Source organism: Danio aesculapii, chromosome 2, assembly GCF_903798145.1.
Source record: "Danio aesculapii chromosome 2, fDanAes4.1, whole genome shotgun sequence".
Taxonomy (NCBI): domain Eukaryota; kingdom Metazoa; phylum Chordata; class Actinopteri; order Cypriniformes; family Danionidae; genus Danio; species Danio aesculapii.
The window spans coordinates 4,003,655-4,028,110 of NC_079436.1; the positions used below are offsets into that span (position 1 = coordinate 4,003,655).

A 24,456-nucleotide genomic window follows, 5' to 3' on the forward strand; every position below is an offset into this window, starting at 1 on the left:
AATCAGCGTTCAGCTGCGCTTGTAGCTCCACCTTTTGGTACCCATTCTCGTGTTTGGTACCCTTTTGAAAGGGTGCCGAAAAACAGGTACAGTTTGTTTCGGTACGCCCTTTGACAGTGGAAACAGCCATAAAAGCATACCGTACTACTCCGTGGAAATGGGCCAAAAGATATTCAAGAGTTCCCACTTAGATATGCTTGGCGTATAAAGCAGGTTTGGCATGCTGTCCCGGGAGAGAACCCTGAGCTCGGAGATATTTGAGCCCAGGGCTCCCGCCCGGTCGATAAACATATCAGGAGATCCGAGATCAGGTAGGTCTCGAGAGCTCCCCCTTTAGAAAAGGGAGGAAAAAGGAGGAGATGGGGTGGAAGGGGGGATTCTTCCAAATGAAGATAAAACAGTAGGGAGAAAATGATCCATTTATAGTAAACTAGGATGACTCTGATTGGATTATTACTGATTACAGATGAGCGGCCAGACGTGCTCAATCATATCACGTGCTCCTCTCGAAATTAGTTTATGAAACTTCACTTCTGTAGAACGTTGGAAGGAGGAAAAAAAACAGCATTGATATCCTTTGATGTGGAAGTCAGATTTTTTTTTTCCTAACATTCTTCATTATATCTTCCTTTGTGGAAGAAAAAAAGGTTTTTATTTATTCATTTTTTCTTAAGACATCCAATGAAATAATAAAAAAAAAAAAAAAAAATCTAATTCTACAGGAGCTGTGTCCGGGACTGGTCTATGCGGACAACAGAGTTTGCTGCGATACACAACAGCTCAACACACTAAAAAGCAACATCCAGATCCCCCTTCAGTACCTGTCCAGGTATGTAACGCATCTGTGGTGAATATACAGTAGTAAGTGTGCCGTAGGAAGTTTGTGAAATAAACTTCGACCTATTTTTGAGTCCAGACCAGGTTATTTATTAATCAGTCACTTTTTCTGTTGAAAACAAATACCGTGCGCTTGTTTGACTTTGGTAGAGCTAACACTGATTGAACTGACTGGTCTATGGTGATGATGCAGTACTCTTGTGTAAGTAGTGTTTTTGTTGGTCAGGTGTCCAGCATGTTTCTTCAACTTCATGACCCTGTTCTGCGAGCTCACCTGCAGCCCCAGACAGAGCCAGTTTGTCAGCGTAAAAGACTTCCTTAAAGAGCAAAACCAGACCAGTGTGGGGAATGTGACCTATTATATCACCCAGACCTTTGCCAATGGTGAGAAACACTGATTCATTCATATACAGAACATCAGTGACTTCAGTTAACCCTTCAGTTTACAGCTGTTTTTATTTAATCTCCATAGAAATATCATTATCATTCAACTTTTTTTTTATAGTCAATGTACCGATAACTTGAAATATATTAAAGTCCCTTTAAGGCAAGTCTTTTCACTCGCCGGCCATCTTTGAAACGCCTCTCAGGCAGTATGCTCGGGCATTCTGTTTGAATGGGGAAACATCAAATTCTCCAAAACTACCCGCCAAGATTACGCTTGCATTACATATTATGAATAACCAATAAGATTAAACAACAACTGTCTATTTAGTTTCATTTCAAAATATTCGTATCACACAAAATCTGCAGAATCTTACGTCTAGTCCAAGCCCCTCCCCTCGAGAATTCATTCTATAGTGATCGCTGATTGGCTCAGGAACTAGAAGGTGGGCTTTATTCGCCATATCGCTGATTGGCTCATGTACTAGAAGGTGGGGCTTTATTCGCCATATTGACTGTTACACATTTCCCTATTCAAAAGAATACGAGTGACACGTCTTGTGTATTCTTTAGTCTTTGAGTATATTCATGTGTAGTAATTATTGCTCTTAGCGATTACTCAAGTAAAATAAAAAATAGTTTTGACTGTAAATAAATAATAAATTAGTAGTTGTGCTGTTTGATTGCTATATGCTTTCTTTGGATGTATCTATATAGACAAGTTAATTAAAAATGTTATATGAATAATAATAACACAACCGTTCAATTATGAATTATTATTATTAATACCTCATTAAAATGTATTATTATTATTATTATTATTATTATTATTAAACCTTAAAGAAGTTTGTTGTTGTTGTTGTTGTTGTTATTAGTATTATTATTAATACCTCATTGAAATGTATTAGTATTATTAATACCTCATTGAAATGTATTATTATTAGTAGTAGTAGTAGTAGTATTATTAGTATTATTAATACCTCATTGAAATGTAGTATTAGTATTATTAATACCTCATTGAAATATATTATTATTATTAAGAATACCTCATTGAAATGTATAATTATTTTTATTATTATTATTATTGATGCTTGATGCATTTGTGGATAAAATCCACATTTGTATTTATTTTTAACAGCAGCAACAACAGCAATCTTTTTATTGTAAATATATTTATTAGTATTATTATTTCTCTAGTAATAAATCACTGTTAGTACTAATATTATCTAATAATGATAGTGGTAATGGTGATGTTGATGATGATAATCGTTTGTGTGTGTGTGTGTGTGTGTGTGTGTGTTCAGCCATGTTTAACGCCTGCAGTGACGTCCAGGCTCCGTCCAGCAACATCAAAGCTCTCGGTCTGCTTTGTGGCAGAGACGCCAGTAAGTGCACTCCCCAAAACTGGATCCAGTACATGTTTGGCATCGACAACGGGCAGGTGCCCTTTGGCATCGAACCGGTTTTCACAGGTAAACACACACACACACACACACAAAATCACAAGATCTTTTACTGAGTTTCAGTTCATAAAACCACAGTGTGAACTTCAGCATTGGAAATCCAGTCTGTTTATTGCTGTAAAACTCATATTGTGACCAGGACTCAGAATAAAGCAGAGGTAGTTGTGTTGTTATTTTACATTATTATTATTATTATCATTATTATTATCATTATTATTATGTCTAAATAATTATGTGATTACAGAAAAAGACAATTATCAAGTTCAGTATAAGTTTTATTAAAGACAGACTGATCTTTTCAACTATTTAATAATAGAATATAACAAAGCACTGTGCTATGAAACCCATTCATTTCAATGGCTTGAGGGTGGGAAAGATATGCTTATCAATCATTCCACAGTACTTGTACAGTTACAAAAATTAATATTACTGGTTACTGTGATTTTTCTTTGAATTCAGTAATGTTTTTTAAAACGAGACGCTAGTTATGTTACTGATGTAGATTCCAAATCAAAATGACCAAAGCATCTCGGCTGAAAAAGCTGGTTAAAGATGCCTCGGTGGACCTGTTTATTGAATACACTACCTGAAAAAGTCTTGTCGTCGATCCCAGTTGTACGAGCAACAAATAATAACTCGACTTCTAGTTTTTCATTTGAAAAAGTGGCAGAAGGTAGGTTTTTCCTATGAATCATCTGTTGAGCTGCATCCCAGTCATCAGAAATACTGCAGAAGACCTACTGGAACCAGCATGGACCCAAGATTCTCACAGAAATCAGTCAAGTTTGGTGAAGGAAAAATCATGGTTTGGGGTTACATTCAGTATGGTGGTGTGCGAGAGATCTGCAGAGTGGATGACAACATCAACAGCATGAGGTATCATGACATTTGTGCTGCCCATAACATTACAAACCACAGGAGAGGGTAAATTCTTCAGCAGGATAGCGCTCCTTCTCATACTTCAGACTCCACATCAAAGTTCCAGAAAGCAAAGAAGGTCAAGGTGTTCCAGGATTGGCCAGCCCAGTCACCAGAGATGAACATTATTGAGCATGTCTAGGGTAAGATGAAGGAGGCATTGAAGATGAATCCAAAGAATCTTGATGAACTCTGGGAGTCCTGCAAGAACGCTTTCTTTGCCATTCCAGATGACTTTATTAATCAGTGATTTGAGTCATTGCAGAGATGTATGGATGCAGTCCTCCAAGCTCATGATGGAGTCAGACACAATATTTATACTTTTTCCACTGCAGCATGACTTTATATTCTATACTGGACATTATTTCTGTTATGTGGCAAGACTTTTGTCTAAGCAAAATCTTACTGTCCTAAATAAATAAGGCATGATCATATTTTATTGTGGTAAAATAAGTGTAATCTAGAGGCTTTTGCCTTTCATATAAACCGCTTCTGATACCAAATGATCAACCAGAAGTCAAGTTATTATTTGCTGTTGCTAAGACTTGGTTAGGCGACAAGACTTTTGTCAGGTAGTGTATTTTATTCTTATGCATTTGACCCATTAGTCATGAAATAAATTGGAGTCAAATTCAGAATATTCTTTGACATGTAATTTATTGATTGGAGTTATGCTAATTTGGAATGTGTGCACAGCCCATTCATGAATTATAAGGATTTATTAGCATGATTAAAATGTTTTAGTTCTTTAAGAAGCATTTTTGAACCTAAAGGAAAGTTTTTGTCTGTTTTACATACAAATTAAAACATAATTTTGGAATGCCTTATTTTTAATGTTGTCAGACAACGATTTTTATCTGGACAGCCTTTAAAGGAAATATGTCTAAATGTGAGTCCTTCAATAAATAGATTTTTTAAATCAAAAGTAAATCTGAAAAAGCTGTTTTAAATTGACTTTATGTATTATTTGTTACCATTTTCCCAGTACTTGGTTGTGGCTGGCAGGGCATCCAATGAGTGTGCAACATATGCTGGAATAGTTGGCGGTTCATTCCGCTGTGGTAACCGCTGATAAGTAAGGGACTAAGCCAGGGATGGGCAAACTCGATCCTGGAGGGCCGGTGTCCCTGCATAGTTTTGTACCAACCCTAATCAAACACACCTGCTTGTAGCTTTCTAGTGATCTTGAAGACACTAATTAGGGTGTTCAGGTGTGTTTGATTAGTGTTGGAGCAAAAGTCTGCAGGGACACCGGCCCTCGAGGATAAAGTTTGCCCATGCCTGGACTAAGCTGAAGCAAAATTAATTAATTATTGTCGTTTCAGTATGTAGGTTTATATTTTGGGGTGAGGGGGTTGTATTATATAGACATTTTTTATTACAGAAAAGGGGTATTTATACAAACATTTTATATATAGTTTTTTTTGGCATGCCATTGCCAGAGAAGCTCATATGGCAATAACCTCAAAACACTCTCTCTTACATCCAAATTACTCTGTATGTACTCTTATAATTACGAATGTTTCCTGAACGAGTCCAGTTGTTTTTAGTGTTTAAAATCTGTGCTTGGTCTCTCCAGATGTCCCTGTGCAGGGCATGACTCCTATGAACAACAGGACGTTTAACTGCACTCAGTCTCTGGATGACGGCTCAGAACCCTGCTCATGTCAGGACTGCAGTGAAGTGTGTGGGCCCACGCCTGTGCCCCCTGCCATCCCACCTCCCTGGACTATCCTCGGCCTGGATGCCATGAGCTTCATCATGTGGTGCTCTTACATCTCTTTCATCCTCATCTTCTTCGGAGTGGTTTTGGGAGCCTGGTGTTACAGGTAAAATTGTGAGGCGAAAGCTCCTCCAAACAGATTGTGTCGTGTCAGTTTATGTCAGATTTTGTGTAGTTTAATTTCACCTGGGTAACACTTTACAGAAAGGTTGTTTTAGCTAGTGTTAGTTAATGCATTTACTAATATGAACAAACAATGAACATTACATTTATTAAATTATTTATTAATAGTAATGTTGGTTAAATATACAGATATACAAAATACAGTAGTTTGTTAACTTACAGTGCATTAATGTTAACAAGCATGAATTTGGATGTTAATAATGCATTAGTAAATGTTGAACTAGTATTGATAAGTGCTGAAGTATTGTTCATAAATAGTTCATGTTAGTAAATACATTAACTAATAAACCTAATAAACCTTATTATATAGTGTGACCTTATGTTTTTCTTTAGGATATTGCTTTTTATGTAGTGTGTATTCTAGTTGTTTGTAATATATATATATATATATATATATATATATATATATATATATATATATATATATATATATATAGATAGATAGATAGATAGATAGATAGATAGATAGATAGATAGATAGATAGATAGATAGATAGATAGATAGATAGATAGATAGATAGATAGATAGATAGATAGATAGATAGATAGATAGATGGATAAAGATATATATATATACTAGTTAGTAGTTTTTACCACTTTAATTTAATTTACCAACATTACTAAGGCATATAGTTTTAATAGTCAAAAATATTTAAGCAAAATATCTGATCTTTTTATATTAAACTAAACAGAAGTGTTAAAGAAACTTTTAAACTTGATAAATAAAATGTTATAAAGTGCATGCAATGGTCAAGCGTGAATGTTAAACAATCAAAGCAAACTTTAAGGTGTGAATAATAATGATACAGTAAACCTAAACTCTGTCAACCAAAATTATGATGATCAAATCTGAGCTTTAGTAAAGGAACCAGCCATCATTATTTAAATGCATACTGCAACATTACAAATTGTACAATGACGTTATTACCCCAATGCTAAAAACTCAGATGGGGAGCTAGTGGCTGGGATGCACAAGAAAAGAAACCAAAAAGCCACTCTGGCGACATCCTTACATCTTTTTTTTATTTACAATCTTCTCACTGCTGCTATACGGCTCATTTTCGTGTGTTATTCTGACCTGAAGTGGAGATGAAAATCACGAACGCGTGGTTTCCTTCACCAACTTCAATGTGCTTTGCACTCTGCGTTCGCGCTCTCCTGGCGTCTTTGTTACTAGGCGGCCATCACTGTTTTTTTTCAGAGGATGACAAACCATTTCTTCAGCTCCAATGCAAGTTTATGGAAAAAAAGTAAATAGTGCTGCAGCGTTAGGGTGCTCTGTGTTTGTCTGAAGTAATTAGTCTGCTGTTATTACTGAAATGTGTATATTTCATACAAAGTGTGAAGCAGATTGGTTAGTTCTACTGGCATGAATCGCATTCAGAAAAGTTACTTACTGCGTTTTTTATTGGTTATTTATTTGTTTTGTATATATTTTGATTTGTTTGTTTTAATAATTGGTTATATTTTATTAATTATGTTCATGTGTCTTTAATGTGCTTTATCACATTACAGGAGGAGCGTGGTCACATCTGAATATGGCCCAATTCTTGACAGCAATCAGCCCCACTCCTTGAACTCTGATGGCACAGATTTTATAGGTATGTAAATTGTGGGCAAGTCATTTTTTTCTGCTGGGCCATTAAAAAAATCTTTAGCCTTTAACCCTATATAGTTCTGAAATGTAATATTTATTGGTCTTAAAAAAAATCTGCCTTAGTGAAACCTGCAGAAAACCTGATCTTGTGTGTGTATTTTTTTTTCTCAGATGAGGCATCCTGCTGTGAGACTGTGGGCGAGCGCTTCGAGAACGCTCTGCGTGTGGTTTTCAGCCGCTGGGGCTCTCTGTGCGTCCGGCAGCCGCTCACCGTCATCTTGAGCAGTCTGGTGCTGATCTGCATCTGCTCGGCCGGACTCTCCTACATGCGCATCACCACCAACCCTGTGGAGCTCTGGTCGGCTCCCAGCAGCAGAGCACGGCAGGAGAAAAACTACTTCGACCAGCACTTCGGGCCGTTCTTCCGCACCGAGCAGCTCATCATCACCACTCCGTGGACCGAGGAGGGAGGTTTCTCCACCATCACTGGAGACATCATTCCCTTCTCCCCCATTCTGAACATATCCCTTCTGCATCAGGCAAGTCAAAATGATGGAGAGCCTGTGAAGATAACATTTGCAAAACTGATAACCAGGGCCAATATTTCTGTGCAGAATATATTATTTGTTTGTTTTCATTTCTCTATTTTTATATATTTTATTTTTTCTTTCTTTGTTTTATTTTTAATTATTTTGTTTAATTATATTTATTTATTTTAATTTTTAATTTCTTTGATTATTTATGTATTTATTTATATTTTTTATTTATTTTAATTAACTTTTTTTAATATATATTTTATTTGTTTATTTTTAATTATTTTGTTTAATTATATTTATTTACTTTAATTTTTAATTTCTTTGATTATTTATTTATGTATTTATTTATATTTTTTATTTATTTATTTTTAGTAACTTTTTTTAATATATATTTTATTTGTTTATTTTTAATTATTTTGTTTAATTATATTTATTTATTTTAATTTTTAATTTCTTTGATTATTTATTTATGTATTTATTTATATTTTTTATTTATTATTATTAACCTTTTTTAATATATATTTTATTTGTTTATTTTTATATACATGTTTTCATGGGTGGTTTTATTTATTCATTTTTTTATTATTTTGTTTTTAGGTTTATTTTTTGTTTGTTTATATTAATTTTATTTTTATATATTTTTTCCTTTGTTATTTATTTTTAGTTTTTTTTTTTATAATTTTGTTTATTTATATTCATTTATTTGTTTATTTTTATGTATATTATTTCCTTGTTTCATTCATTCATTTTTATTTTTAAATTACTTTGTTTATATATATATATATATATATATATATATTTTTTTTTTTTTTTTTTAATTATTTATCTTTATTTTTATCTATATATTTTTTCTTTTTTTTTTACTTATTTTACATATATTTTTTATTAATTTGTTTTATTACATTTTTTAATTGCTGATTTATTAAAATTATTATTTTTTAGCATTTTTTTTTTTTTAGCATAACTGTAATGTCCAAATACTTTTGTTGTTGTTATTTTTAAAGCATTTCATGTACTTGCATGTAAATATGATTGAATGTCTAAGAAGCACAATTGAGTAATCGTTGTTTATAGTCAACAAGCTTAAAATAAGTCGTTTTATTTTTCATGTTATTCATGTTGTAGTCATTCATGCTTCTTGCTTCATGTTGTCGTGTTTTGTCTCTCTGTTGTGTATGAAGGTGCTGGATCTGCAGTTGGAAATCGAGAATCTGATCGCTGAATATAAAGGAGAGAATGTGACTCTGAAAGACATCTGTGTTTCACCGCTGGCTCCTTACAATGACAACTGCACCATCTTGAGTGTGTTAAACTACTTCCAGAACAGCCATGAAGTCCTGGATCATGAGTTTAAAGACGAGTTCTTCATCTACAATGACTACCACACTCATCTGCTCTACTGTGCCAGGTGCCTTTGCTTGCTGGCTTTTGGTTAAAAATAAATCAGTGTATAAAATGATATATGAAATCTAAAAAAAAAAATACAATACAATTTTATATATAAAATATTATTTATAAATTATAAAAAAAAAATCTGAAAAATATATAAAATTTTTAAATATAAAAAATACAATATAATAAAATATATTTAAAAAATTACAAATAATCAAATAAGAATTTGTCAGAATTATTAGCCCCAATTTGACTTTCCCAAATGATGTTTAATAGAGCAAATACATTTTCATTTCTGGTCATATTTTTTCTTCTGGAGAAAGTCTTATTTGTTTTATTTTGGCTAGAATAAAAGCATTTTTATTTTATTTTTTAAACCATTTTAAGGCCAACATTATTAGCCCCTTTAAGCTATTTTTCGATAGTCTACAGAACAAACCATCGTTATACAATAACTTGCCTAATTACCCTAACCTGCCTTGTTAACCTAATTAACCTAGTTAAGCATTTAAATGTCACTTTAAGCTGTACAGAAGTGTCTTGAAAAATATCTACTCTAATATTATTTACTGTCATCATGGCTAAGATAAAATAAATCAGTTATTAGAAGTGAGTTATTAAAACTATTATGTTTAGAAATGTGTTGAAAAAAAAAAATCTCTCCGTTAAACAGAAATTGAGGAAAAAATATACAGGGGGGCTAATAATTCTGACTTCAACTGTATCGCCCCATTCACACGGGGCTTCAGCGTCAACGCTTCCAATTCACTCTGAATGGGTGACGTCAGACGTTGCTAAACTGCATTGTGGATTCATCTACACCACTTCAGTGGCTTTGCTCGCTGCAGAAGCTGGGCCTACTGATTGTTGACTAATTTCATTGGCTAACGCTGCTTTGACAATCATGTCAACCCCAACTTCAGACACGTCCTCTGTCAAGCGTTGACGCTGAAGCCCCGTGTGAATCTATAAGAATGAAAATATTTTTTAAAAATAGCATTTTATTTAATGTTTTATATTTTAAGTATTAAAAATGCAATAACATAAAAATAAATTCAATTAATTTCTATAAATGTATTTCCCCTCAGACTTGATCCTTTATCTTACATTGATGACCACGGTCATCTGCTCTGCGATGTAAGGTGGCTTTGTTTGCTGGCTTTTGGGTAAAAGTAAAATAATATAATATAAAATCAAATAAAATATCTAAAAAATGAAGTATAATATAAAATACAAAATATAATGTAAAATTTAAAATATAAAGTTGAAAATTAAATATAAAATTTATTTAAAAAAAAATTCAATCTAAAAAAAAAGTAAAATGTAAAATATAAGATGTTAGATTATTCAATAAAAAAAACTGCGCCAAGTGGATTTGTTTGCCGTGCTTTAGTTAAATCTGTTTATATATTTTAAGTATAGAATAAAATTTTTTATATAAAATAAAATTGCCTTTGCTTCCTACTCTCACCTGTGGTCATGATATAAAGGACAAGATCTCTGATACAAGAGGCTGAAATGAGTTTCATTCGCAGGGTGATGAGGCACACCCTTATAAATAGGGTGAGGAGCTCTGTCACCTGAGAGGAGCTCGGAGTAGAGCTGCTGCTCCTCCACATAAAGACGCCTCAGCTGAGTTGGCTCAGGCATCTGTTTCGGATGCCTACCTAGGGAGGTGTTCCAGGCATGTCCAGGAGGAGGCCTCGGGGAAGACCCGGAAAAGCAATAATATAAAGGAAATGAAAGTCATATAAAGGAAAATGAAATGTGAAATTTTTAAATGAAAAGTTAAATATTAAAAATACAATAAAATAAAAATAAAGAGAAATTTAATTCAGTTAAATAATTCAATTCGATGAATATTTTATCCTGATAAAGTGTTTGTTTGTGTGTGTGTTTTGTCTTAGTTCCCCAACCTCTCTGGACGACTCGAGCCGTTTGCATGACCCCTGCATGGGCACGTTTGGAGGTCCGGTTTTCCCCTGGCTTGTTCTTGGAGGATATGAGGGTGAGTTTGATCAAAACAACATAAAAGAACAAAGGCTTTAACTTTCCAAAAATTTGGGCTTTAGTCAATTATTTTTTACTTTACCTTTATTTTTACTTAACTTTATCTTTACTTTACCTTTATTTTTACTTAACTTTATCTTTACTTTACCTTTACTTTTACTTAACTTTATCTTTACTTTACCTTTACTTTTACTTAACTTTATCTTTACTTTACCTTTACTTTTACTTAACTTTATCTTTACTTTACCTTTACCCTTTTACTTAACTTTATCTTTACTTTACCTTTACTTTTACTTAACTTTATCTTTACTTTACCTTTACCCTTTTACTTAACTTTATCTTTACTTTACCTTTACCCTTTTACTTAACTTTATCTTTACTTTACCTTTACCCTTTTACTTAACTTTATCTTTACTTTACCTTTACTTTTACTTAACTTTATCTTTACTTTACCTTTACCCTTACTTTTACTTTTTTTAAAAACTTGATAAAAATCTGGAGTTTAGTCATTTATTTAATTTTTCCTTTACCTTTACTTTTGCTTAACTTTACATTTACTTTACCTTTATTCTTACTTTTGCTTTTACTTTTTAAAAAACTTAATAAAAATTTGGGGTTTAGTCATTTATTTTTTATTTTTTACTTTACCTTTACTTTTATTTACCTTTACTTTACCTTTACTTTTACTTACCTTTACCTTTACTTTACCTTTACTTTTACTTACCTTTACTTAACCTTTACTTTTACTTACCTTCACTTTACCTTTACTTTTACTTACCTTACTTTACCTTTACTTTTACTTACCTTTACTTAACCTTTACTTTTACTTACCTTCACTTTACCTTTACTTTTACTTACCTTACTTTACCTTTACTTTTACTTACCTTTACTTAACCTTTACTTTTACTTACCTTCACTTTACCTTTACTTTTACTTACCTTACTTTACCTTTACGTTTACTTACCTTTACTTTACTTTTACTTACCTTACTTTACCTTTACTTTTATTTACCTTAACTTTACCTTTACTTTTACTTACCTTACTTTACCTTTACTTTTACTTACCTTTACTTTTACTTACCTTTACTTTACCTTTACTTTTACTTACCTTTACTTTACCTTTACTTTTACTTACCTTACTTTACCTTTACTTACCTTTACTTTACCTTTACTTTTACTTACCTTTACTTTACCTTTACTTACCTTTACTTTTACTTACCTTACTTTACCTTTACTTTTACTTACCTTTACTTTACCTTTACTTTTACTTACCTTACTTTACCTTTACCTTTAATTTTACTTACCTTTACTTTACCTTTACTTTTACCTATCTTTACTTTACTTTAAAAGAAAAAACTTGAAAAAAATCTGGGGTCACGTCATTTATTTAATTTTTACTTTACTGTCTTGTTTTCTGAAGATTCACTAAGGACAGTGGACTTTTAAGTATATGTGCTAAAGCCAGATCTGCTCCTTTTTTAAATTCTCTGCTCTTTCATTATTGAGGCGTTTTCTTTATTTCGGTTGTCATTTTTTCTTCCAGGATATCCTTTCATGTGATTTGTGCTTATCAGGGAACATTCTATCCTTTCTATAGTCTGACCTCACAGTTTCCAAGTCCAGATCCTGTCAGGTGCAAAAGCAAACAACAAGCAGTGCTCATGTTTGCTCTAATATTGCAAAAAAAAGACCGTTGACCCAAATATCCTCAAAACTCAAGTGATTCAAATCTTTCATGAAATTCTTTCTTTTGTTAAAAATCAAAATGAGATACTCTGAAGAATGTTGTAAAAATTCAGCAATTGACATCAATTGTAGAATTGAAAATACTATGGAAGTCAGTGTTTTTTTGTTTTTTCAGCGTTCTTCAGTGTATATTAATTTGTATTTAACAGAGCAAAACAAAAGTCAGACTTTTTTTGCTGAACTATCCCCTTTAAATTTTCCTTCATTTATTTATTTTCTTTCGACTTAGTCTGTCTCTATTTCAGAGGTCGCCACAGCAGAATGAACCGCCAACTATTCCAGCATATGTTTTGTGCAATGGATGCCCTTCCAAACACAACCCAGTACTGGAAAACACCCATACACTCACATTCACACACACTCATACACTACGGCCAATTTAGTTTATCCAGTTCACCCATAGCGCATGTATTTAAACTGTGGGGGAAACTGGAGCACCCAGAGGAAATGCACTCGAACACGAGAGAACATGCTAACTCCACACAGAAATGCCAACTGACCCAGCCTGGGCTCGAACCAGCGACCTTTTTGCTGTGAGGCGACTCTGCTAACCACTGAGCCACTTTTTCCTTCACATTTTCAGTCTTTCTTTCTTTTGCACATTTCCCTTCACCCTATTGCTCGTTCTTTCTCTCCATTTCTTTTGCACTCTTTTTTTATGCTCTTTCTTTTGCACTTTCTTTTATTTGCACTTTTCCCTTCACACTTTTGCTTGTTCTTTCTCTCCATTTCTTTCGCACTCTTTCATGCTCTTTCTCTTGCACTTTCATTCTTTAACACTTTCTTTCACTGTTTCACACTTTCACTTTCTTATGCACTTTTGCTCTTTCTTTCACACTTTCTTTGTCCTTTCTTTCGTTCTCTTTTGCTCTTTTCTTTCTTTTGCACTTTTTCCTTCACACGTTTGCTGTCTTTCCCATTCTCTTTTGTTTTTTCTTTTGCCCTTTCCTGCAAGTTCTTTCTCGCTCTTTCTTTCTTTTGCACCTTATTTTGCTCTTTCGCTTTTTTGCTCTTTCTTTCTCACTTTCTTTGTTCTCTCTTTTGCTCTTTCTTTCACACTTGCTTGTTCGTTCTCGCTATTTCTTTTGCACTCTGTCATGTTCTTTCTTTGGCACTTTTTCCTTCACACTTTTTCTGTCTTTCACATTCTCTTTTGCTTTTTCTTTTGCACTTCATGCTTTCACACGTTCTTTCTCGCTCTATCTTTCTTTTACACTTTTCTAATGCACTTTGAGCATTTTTTTGCACTTTATTTGTCCTATCCTTGCTTTCTTTCTTTTTGCTTTTTTTACACTTTTGCTTGTTCTTTCTCACCGTTTCTTTCACGCTCTTTTTTGCTTTTTCTTTTTCTTTTCTTTTCTTTGTTTTGCTTTTTTTATTCTTTTGCACCTTTCCCTTCTTTTTGTCTCAAATCTTGCCTAATGTGTTTTAATAGTCTGAAAAGAAAATGAAATTTACTCAATTTTTAAATCAGAATTTTCTTATATTTTTCCTCAGACTCAGCCTACAACAACGCCACAGCTCTAGTGATCACCTTTCCTGTCACCAACTACCTGAATGACACTGAGAAATTAGGCAAAGCTTTGGCATGGGAGAAAGAGTAAGTCTGATCAAGCCATCCAATGTGTTGATGAATACTTATAGAGACCAAAAAATTAATCAAATAAAAACTAATGAATATTGTTTACAAAATATTTAAAGGGATAGTTCACGCAAGTAATTATTTACTCTTAACTATTAAAACCTTTCCAAACCTTTTTCAGTTTCTTGTTTTTCTGTTCAACACACAAAAAAAAAAAATTGAAGAATGTTGTGAACTGCTAGCCATTAATATTAGCAGAAAAATACTATGCATGTCAATGGCTACCAGCTTCTAACATTTTTCAAAGTATCTTCTTTTGTGATTGTTCACATTGTCATTTTGTTACCATTTATGTATTCACTTGTTTCAAACCTGTCTGAGTAACTTACTACTTTTAAATACAAAAGAAGATACTTTGAAGAAGGTTGGAAACCTTTAACTTTTGACTTCCATTGTGAGAAAAACAAATCCTATGGAAGTCAATGGTTACATGTTTTCAGCTTTCTTCATCTTTAGTATGGAACAGCAAAAAGAAACTCAGACAGGTTTAAAACCACTTAATGGTGGTGAGTAAATGCTGATTAAATTATCATTTTTTGGTGAACTATCCCTTTAAATGACCTTCAGAAGTCGCATTCATTGCGCATCATTTCCACAGGTTCATCAGGTTTGTGAAGAGTTACGAGAACCCGAACCTCACGGTGTCGTTCAGCTCTGAGCGCAGCATCGAGGACGAGATTGACCGCGAGAGCAACAGTGATGTTTCTACCATCGTTATCAGCTACATCATCATGTTTGTCTACATCTCAGCAGCTTTGGGCCGCATCAACAGCTGCAGGACACTGCTGGTAACATCATCTCCATTAACTCTCCGTCCTGATATACTGATGCACTCCACAAGGACTCTGGTTTGGCCTTGTTTTAACATCACAACCCTTTTTTTTTTTTTTTTCAAATTTATTTAATCCATGGGCCTCAAATGTAATTCCGGGAGGGCCGCAGCTCTGCACAGTTTCGCTTCAACCTTAATTAAACACAATTGATCCAAATAGTGAAGATGTTTAAAAGAGTCTCGAACACCTTGATTATTTGGATCAGCTGTATTAATAACTTGCCTAATTACCCTAACCTGCCTAGTTAACCTAATTAACCTAGTTAAGCTTTTAAATGTCACTTTAAAAATGTCTTGAAAAATATCTAGTCAAATATTATGTACTGTCATCATCAAAGATAAAATAAATCAGTTATTAGAAATGAGTTATTAAAACTATTATGATTAAAAAAGTGTTGAAAATCTCTGTTAAACAGAGAATGGGGAAAAAAATAAACAGGGGGTTTAATAATTCTGACCTTAACTGTAAGTACCACGGTCACCGGATACAGTCTTATTTACATTCTTAAGTATTTATGTATCAGATCCTGCCATACAAAGTTTTGTTAAGGGTTACATGCCAAAGATCGAAAAGCTCGAAAAGGAACTCTGACATTTTAAATGTATTTATTAAGTGTAAGTGAAATGTTAAGTACAGTTAGGACCTTCATGGAGCTACATATGCTGGGGGGGTACAAATTACGAAGGTGCTTGATTTAAAATAATGGTACTTTAAAAAGTTCTTGAATCTGTTGTTCATAAAGATACCCTGTGTTTTATTGTGAACTCTTTGTCTGTATGTCCTTCAGGTGGACTCTAAGATCTCTCTGGGTATCGCTGGGATCCTGATCGTGTTGAGTTCTGTGGCGTGTTCACTGGGGATCTTCAGCTACATCGGGATCCCGCTCACGCTTATCGTCATTGAGGTCATTCCCTTCCTCGTGCTGGCCGTAGGAGTGGACAACATCTTCATCATTGTGCAGACTTATCAGGTGTGTACTGACGTCTCCACACAAGATCCTGAATCATAATCCTATCCCAAAAACTTGAGCCAAGCTGACGATTTGCAGGGTTCCCATGGCTCGTGAAATTCCTGGAATATTATGAAAATTTTAGAAATAACTATTTCGTACATTGAATTTTATGTTTTACATAAACACTCACCTGCCACTTTATTAGGTACACCTGTCCAACTGCTCGTTAACACAAATTTAATTAATTGGCTAATCAGCCAATCACATGGGGCAGCAACTCAATGCATTTAGGCATGTAGAGATGGTCAAGACGATCTGCTGCAGTTCAAACAGAGCATCAGAATGGGGAAGAAAGGGGATTTAAGTGACTTTGAACATGGCATGGTTTTTGGTGCCAGACGGGCTGGTGTGAGTATTTCAGAAACTGCTGATCTACTGGGATTTTCACGCACAACCTTTTCTAGGGTTTACAGAGAATGGTCTGAAAAAGAGAAAATATCCAGTCAGCGGCAGTTCTGTGCACGCAAATGCCTTGTTGATGTCAGAGGAGAATGGCCAGACTGGTTTCAGCTGATAGAAAGGCAACAGTAACTCAAATAACCACTCGTTACAACCGAGGTCTGCAGAAGAGCATCTCTGAACACACAACAAGTCCAACCTTGAGGCGGATGGGCTACAGCAGCAGAAGATCACACCGGGCGCCACTCCTGTCAGCTAAGAACAGGAAACTGAGGCTACAATTCACACAGGTTCACCAAAATTGGACGATAGAAGATTGGAGAAACGTTGCCTGGTCTGATGAGTCTCCATTTCTGCTTTGACATTCGGATGGTCGGGTCAGAATTTGGCGTCAACAACATGAAAGCATTGGTCCATTCTGCCTTGTATCAACGGTTCAGGCTGGTGGTGGTGGTGTAATGGTGTGGGGGATATTTTCTTGACACACATTGGGCCCTTTAGTACCAATTAAGCGTCGTGTTAACGCCACAGCCTACCTGAGTATTGTTGCTGACCATGTCCATCGCTTTATGACCACAGTGTACCCATCTTCTGATGGCTACTTCCAGCAGGATAACGCGCCATGTCATAAAGCGTGAATCATCTCAGACTGGATTCTTGAACATGACGATGAGTTCACTGTACTCAAATGGCCTCCACACTCACCAGAGCTCAATGCAATAGAGCACCTTTGGGATGTGGTGGAACGGAGATTCACATCATGGATGTGCAGCCAACAATCTGCAGCAACTGCTTGATGTTATCATGTCAATATGGGGCAAAATCTCTGAGGAATATTTCCAGTACCTTGTTGAATCTACGCCCAGAAGGATTAAGGCAGTTAAGGCAGTAACCCGGTACTAGTAAAGTGTCCCTAATAAAGTGGTTGGTAAGTGTATAATACTGTGAACAAAATAAAATCTTAGGGCACTAGTGATTTCACCCCTCAGAAAAAAAGTCAGGTTTTTAGTCGGGTATTTTTCTATTTTTCTGTAGTATGCTTGGAAAATATCAACTTGCATTTCCAAACATTATTTTTGTTATTAATTGTAATTATACAGCGATATTATCAGTTGTGTGAAAACCATTGTATTATAAATGTGCATATTGGGATTTCCATCCAATCTTTATTATTATTAAGTCATGTCAAGTTGAGCTTTATTAGCATTCTGCTACAGTTGTGGACATACAGTTAATGTAATGTCATGTCTCGCAGGATCACTGTGCTACATAATTAAACATAATCATGAATATGAACACAACACTGGACATGAGCTATTTTAAACCTATACATAACTAACATACAGGAGCGGTAATCTAAATATAATAACAATACATTGTGTCAAAGCAACTTCACGTAGAAGATTATAGTGAATTAAGACGGTGTCAGTTCAGTTTTCAGAGTTTAAGTTCAGTTCAGTGTGGTTTAATAATCACTGCTGATAGTCCAAACACTGAAGAGCAAATCCATCGATGCGCAGCTCTACAGGTGCCAAACCAAGCAAGCCAGTGGTGAGGAAAAAATTTCACCAATTGGCGAAAGTGAAGGATAAAAGTCCTTGAGAGAAACCAGGCTCAGTTGTGCACGACCATTTCTCCTGTGGCCAAACGTCTTGTGCAGAGCTGCAGTCTAGGCGCCGGAGGCTGGAGAAGACTCGTCTGTCCCTGGAGTCTCACAGGAATCAGTCTCATGCTCTCCACTCCTCTAAGACCACCACAGCAGCTGCTCAGGGTACGGCCTGGTCCAGGATTGTGGAAACCTTGGGATCATCTCATCACAGGTCTTGGATCGCATCAGTGGTGCTGCATAGCCTCTGGGGGCCTCGGGATGAATATCCCCAGGTGGAAATAGAGAATAAGGAGAATAATTAGCGTAGCTGCTGTTCATAGTGTATATAAACGAGATGCGTGGATCATACTCATGCATCATATCGCTATGTGATGCATTGAGTGTATGCTTTGCTAAATAGATAGGTCTTTAATCTAGTTTTGAACTGCGAGAGTGTGTCTGAGCCTCGGACCTTATCAGGAAGGCTATTCCAGAGTTTAGGAGCTATAAATGAGAAGGCTCGACCTCCTTTACTCGACTTTGATACTCTAGGTACTACGGGTAGCGGGTTGGATTGTAGCGAGACAGAAGGTTGGTTAGATAAACAGGAGCTCGATTATTTAAAGCTTTATAGGTAAAAAGCAATATGTTTTTATATTGTGCAAGATATTATGCAAAAGATGTATTTGGAATTTACGAAAACAAGTAGTGCAGCATGATTGTGAGGTACGTGCATAAGTAAACATTGTTATTGAGTCTTTGTAAGATGTAAGAGTTTAAGTCTCTGGTGCATATGGAGAGAGAGTGTTTCTACAGGTGGTTTGTCACGCCCACTCACCTGTGTGAGGCACACTCAAAAATGCATAATGTTTTCATAGAGATGTTGAGTGATTGTAATAAAAGTAAGTAGTTAAACAGTTTGATACACAAATAGTACATGGATCATGAAACGATGATGATGATGTTGTTGTTCTTGACTTGCACTAAAATAGATGAGTAGGCTTTTTTAGTTCCTGTTTTTAAATGGCAAAGCTTGGTTCCACTTCATTGTTATGGGCACAGCTAAGATAGATTGACTGCCAAGTAAGGAGCTAGGTGTGATGCTAGGTGTTATAATGTAAAGTCACTGTACATTTTGTGATACTTAGTGACACTTGCCCTCAATGTAAATGCAAAATCCACTTTTTTTAGTTGAGACTCAATGAATGAGTTAAGACTTATTCATTCATTTTCCTTCAGCTTATTCCCTTATTTATCAGGGGCTGCCACAGTGGAATGAACCACCAACTATTCCAGCAAATGTTTTATACAGTGGATGCCCTTTCAGCCGCAACCCAGTACTGGGAAACATCCATACACACACATACTCTTAAGCTATGACCAATTTTAGTTCATCTAAATAACCTGTAGCACATGACTTTGGAGGGAAATCCATGCCAACACGGGAATAACATGCAAACTCCACACAGAAATGTCAACTGGCCCAGCAGGGACTCGAACCAGTGACCTTCTTGTTGCTAACCCCTGAGCCACTGTGCTGCCCTAAATTAAGACTCTGTGATTTTCTATGTACAGTGTTTTCATTTACATTTTGTAACCGTTAGTCATTTTGTGGAGGGTTAGCCTACATCCATTCATGTTCACTTTTTTATTAAAATGTTTTGCCATGGTACAATAGCGGTTTCAACCACAAATTTTATACACATTTGGAATATTGCATTAAAAGATGCTTAATGGAAACATCAGGATGCTCATAAACTCTCATAAACACATTTACGAATAATTTACAGCATGCTCTTCAAAAAATAGTGTGATTTTTGTTTTAACAGGTCATGTGAAGCAATAGGACAGCTTTAATTAACAAACCAGCTGATAATGAACATCATAAAACATCTTAAATGTTGTTTTGGTCATTATAAAATACCTCAGTTAAAGTCCATATTCACAGTGGTTCAATATTATTATTATTATTAATATCAATATTAGTCTTGAGTGTCTGTACTCCCAAAGAATGTCTCATGCCTCAAAGTCATGGCATTGCATTTCATATTCATCTTCTGAGGCACAGGTCATTTATTATATAAGAAATAAGACCCACTGTGGCTTCTCCTACCACACAAAACTCATTTTTCTTTTTAATATTTGGCGAGACTTAACAGGAATTGACTATATTGTTCTCTTTGTCTCATTGGTTGGAAATGGGGCTTTATTCACAAATGTTTTATGCAGTATTCCAGTTTTGTGCATAAGCCTAATTCGCATCTTTGGATGGACACATAGCTAGTGTTATGAATGAGAAATACGATTGCTTTTTTTTTTCTCCAAGTAATTCTCTTTTATCTTCGTCAGAGAGACGAGCGAATGCCAGAGGAGGAGCTTCATCAGCAGATCGGCCGAATCCTCGGAGATGTGGCTCCCAGCATGTTCCTCTCTTCCTTCTCTGAGACCGTGGCCTTCTTTTTAGGTACATTCACATCAGTTAATAACCTAGACCAGTGTTTCCCAACCCTGTTCCTGAAGGCACACCAACAGTACACATTTTCAACCTCTCCCTAATCAAACACACCTGAATCAACTCAGCAGAATGTTAGAAAAGACCCCAAAACCTGACACGAGTAGGTCAGATAGGGGAGACATACAAAATATGTACTGTTGGTGTGCCTCCAGGAACAGGGTTGGAAAACACTGACCTAGACCAGGGGTCACCAAACTTGTTCCTGGAGACTCAAACACACCTGAACAAGCTAATCAAGGTCTTACTAGGTATACTTGAAACACCCAGGCAGGTGTGTTGAGGCAAGTTGGAGCTAAAACCTGCAGGGACACCGGCCCTTCAGGACCAGGATTGGTGACCCCTGACCTAGACATTTCTCACCAACCACACAGGAATACATCAACATCGGGTTTTATAAAATAGTTTCAAATTGATTAAAAAATATTTACCATACCATTTAGCATAAGCATTAAAAACGGGCATTTTCACACATGCACACACTGCAAAAATGCTTTTCTTTCTTAGAGTTTGTCTAGTTTTTAGTCTGAAAATCTAAAAATTCTTAAATCCAAAAGTATTTTCTAGACAGCTAAAAACAAAAAAGTAAAATTAAATGTTATTAGGGTCAAAAAAGCTAAATAATCTGCCACTGGGGTAAGTAAAGTACATTTGTTTTGGGATTGAAATGAGATTATTTAACTGACCCCACTGGCATATTATATTACATTACATTAAAAGCTATTTCATAGTGTTATGAATTTCTCTAGTCTGGCTCACGGCACCAAACTGTTGTGAAATTCTACGACGAGCCCAAAAAACCAGGGAGAACTTTCGGTTATCTTCAAAGCAGAATCCTTAAATAAGAAGAACTCAGCGTGGCTGTATCGTCATCGAAAGAGACTCAACTGTACAGATGGCACTAAGCTTTTATACATTTTACAGACAGTGATTCATAGGGGTGGAGACAAACCTAAAGAAAGCATGCAAATGAAGTGTTGTTGTCGGCAGGGTAAACTGCCTTTCCAGCCCCGATCTCATCAGCATACAAGTACCCATTCACGATACGTTTTAGCGTTAAAACAGTGTGCAAATGATGTTCTGGAGACAGAAACCATCCGACCAGTTGACCGGCTAGAGGAGACAATAGACACAGCCGTGCTGTGAAACTGACAATTAGCATTACTTTGGAGACAGTCAGGCTCAGGAAACCAAGACGTTTTAAGGTCTGTCACACCCTAAAAACAACTTTTCAGTTATATATAGATTATATAAATGTATATCTCCACAATAGCTTTCATATCTTGTCATAAAGTGTGGTTTTCTTTTTTTTTGTTGTTATACTTTCAATTGAACATTTAACATGAGTCCATTTTAATCCATCTTTTGCCCGAGTGTTTATTGCAATTACACATTTTTCACCAGCAGTTGTCCGTAGCATGTGGCGTTCCAGACACTTCAAAGTGAATCCACAGTGTGGATCATATGCATGAGAAAACACAGACCATAAAATGTAATAGGTTGTTAACACATGATGTCATTGATGATGCTCGAATATCAGATTGAGGGCAGGAGGGGATTCTTCTACATAGGAATCGCTATCAGAACATCAAATGTGTCTGTTTTATGTTGTTTATAATTGTTTAACTTGGCTAAAATTAAAAATGTCATTATAGACTTCCAAAAACTTTTGCTCATAAATGGGAGAAAGTTTGAGAAACTGGCTGAAAAACTGAAGAAAAGGCTCCATGTAATAAAGATTTGTTTCAGTACATCCATATGTACAAGCTTTTTCTTTTAACATAATAATTCGTTTGACAGCACCAATAAAGATTATATACAGGCTTTGCTAAGTGTATTATGCTAATGTGTTATATAAAAACCAGTCACAAACATCAATACACTTATAAAAAATCCAGAAGAATATAAATAACGTACCCTGCCGTGTAATCGCTGCAACGAAGTCTCTGTCTTGTTTTGGCGTTTTGGCATTTCGGCAGAATACTATAAGGCATGTTGACTGTTAACATGACTGTAAGGCGAACATCGAGATGCGCAGCAGCGGTGAATGTTTGTAAATGTTAAGTTCATCAACAGAGCAAAAAAAGAAATGCAACCATTACGACAAAACTATACGGTTATTACTGTGAAGCACTTCTCCCCTTACAAAATAAATAAATAAAGAATATAATGTAGACTGCGTCCACGCTTTTATATGCTTTTATCTGTCTTTTCATGATGTCTGGAAGATATAACATTATCCTGATAGGGAAAAAAACTGTAGTAATTTATAATAAATACCTTTTTGAACCACACTACAGTAAAGTGTATAATGTGTACAGCTCTTTGATAATGAATGCTACAGAATAATGTGGTATAGTAAACTGTAATAAAGACTGTAAGGTTAGTGTAAACTGTGGAAAAAACAATTGTAATGATTATAACATAGAAAACTGAAGCACATTGGATAATTTGTTTATTGCTAATGTACCACAGTAACATAATTACTATGACAGTTTTAATTCAAGTAATTAGCTATAGCAGTGTTTCTCAACTGGCAGGAACATTTTCAGTGGGTCGTGGAGTTTGTGGTCAAAAAGACGACAAAAGTTAAATTTTTAACTTATTTTGCTTATACCGGACTTTTATTTTGAAATGCGCGCACGACATTTAGAAACCAAACATCCCGGTTGCAAGGACAAACCTGTGGACTATTTTCAAAGACGATTCTAAGAGCTGAGGGTATCACAAAAGTGCCTAACATCTTCATGTTCAAAACAAGTATAGGACTCCGCATCTCACTGTGTAACTCACCGTGTAGCAAAGGCCAAGAAAGCCCACACAATAGCAGAACAGAAGAGCAAATACCTGGTGATTTATTATAAAAATGGTTATGAATATTTTATTCATTTTACTGTAAGTATGTGTTAAATGTAAATTTTTTTATTAACAGTTTAGTTTAACCTTTCCTCACCCTTGTTTACAGTATTTGGTGTTTTTACTTTGTAATATTTCTATAATTTGATACATTCTGTTAAATGACAGCAATAAAGTATTGTTTATTTGTAAGTATTGGTGATTTTCTTATGATTGATCTCTCACTTGTGTATGTTAACAAATAAATACAAATTAATTATAATTCCTAAAATTATATTATAGTTCCTGAAAATTTGGGTCGCGGCTTGATAACCATGTACAAATGTGGGTCCCATGGCCAAACCAGTTGAGAACCACTGAGCTAAAGTATGTACTATATTATTTTTCGTGTGATCGCTTATCAACGACAGGCCAACATATTTTAGTTCAGTTGGAAACTCGGCGGGGCGATGGAGTGACGCAGTAGGTAGTGCTGTCGCCTCACAGCAAGAAGGTCACTGGTTCGAGCCTCAGCTGGGTCAATTGGCGTTTCTGTGTGGAGTTTGCATGTTCTCTCTGCGTTCGCGTGGGTTTGCTCTGTGTGCTCCGGTTTCCCCCACATTTCAAAGACATGTGGTACAGGTGAATTGGGTAGGCTAAATTGTCAGTAGTGTATGAGTGTGAATGAGTGTGTATGGATGTTTCCCAGAGATGGGTTGCGGCTGGAAGGGCATCCGCTGCGTAAAACATGTGCTGGAAAAGTTGGTGGTTCATTTCGCTGTGGCGACCCCAGATTAATAAAGGGACTAAGCTGAAAAGAAAATTAATAAATGAAAACTCGTCCTTC

The 24,456-nt window shown here is 35.3% G+C and overlaps 1 protein-coding gene across 1 annotated transcript in view; it reads left to right on the forward strand.

Moving 5' to 3' along the window:
- Positions 1 to 24,456, forward strand: part of npc1 (Niemann-Pick disease, type C1) — a 60,777-nt gene that overhangs the window by 16,971 nt on the left and 19,350 nt on the right. The window contains exons 3-14 of the mRNA XM_056471147.1: positions 723 to 829; positions 1,064 to 1,221; positions 2,526 to 2,693; positions 5,182 to 5,431; positions 7,024 to 7,109; positions 7,277 to 7,644; positions 8,823 to 9,049; positions 10,941 to 11,041; positions 14,286 to 14,388; positions 15,029 to 15,218; positions 16,051 to 16,233; positions 20,612 to 20,726. Coding sequence (XP_056327122.1) covers positions 723 to 829; positions 1,064 to 1,221; positions 2,526 to 2,693; positions 5,182 to 5,431; positions 7,024 to 7,109; positions 7,277 to 7,644; positions 8,823 to 9,049; positions 10,941 to 11,041; positions 14,286 to 14,388; positions 15,029 to 15,218; positions 16,051 to 16,233; positions 20,612 to 20,726 — 2,056 coding nt within the window. The remainder of the gene's footprint in view (positions 1 to 722; positions 830 to 1,063; positions 1,222 to 2,525; positions 2,694 to 5,181; positions 5,432 to 7,023; positions 7,110 to 7,276; positions 7,645 to 8,822; positions 9,050 to 10,940; positions 11,042 to 14,285; positions 14,389 to 15,028; positions 15,219 to 16,050; positions 16,234 to 20,611; positions 20,727 to 24,456) is intronic.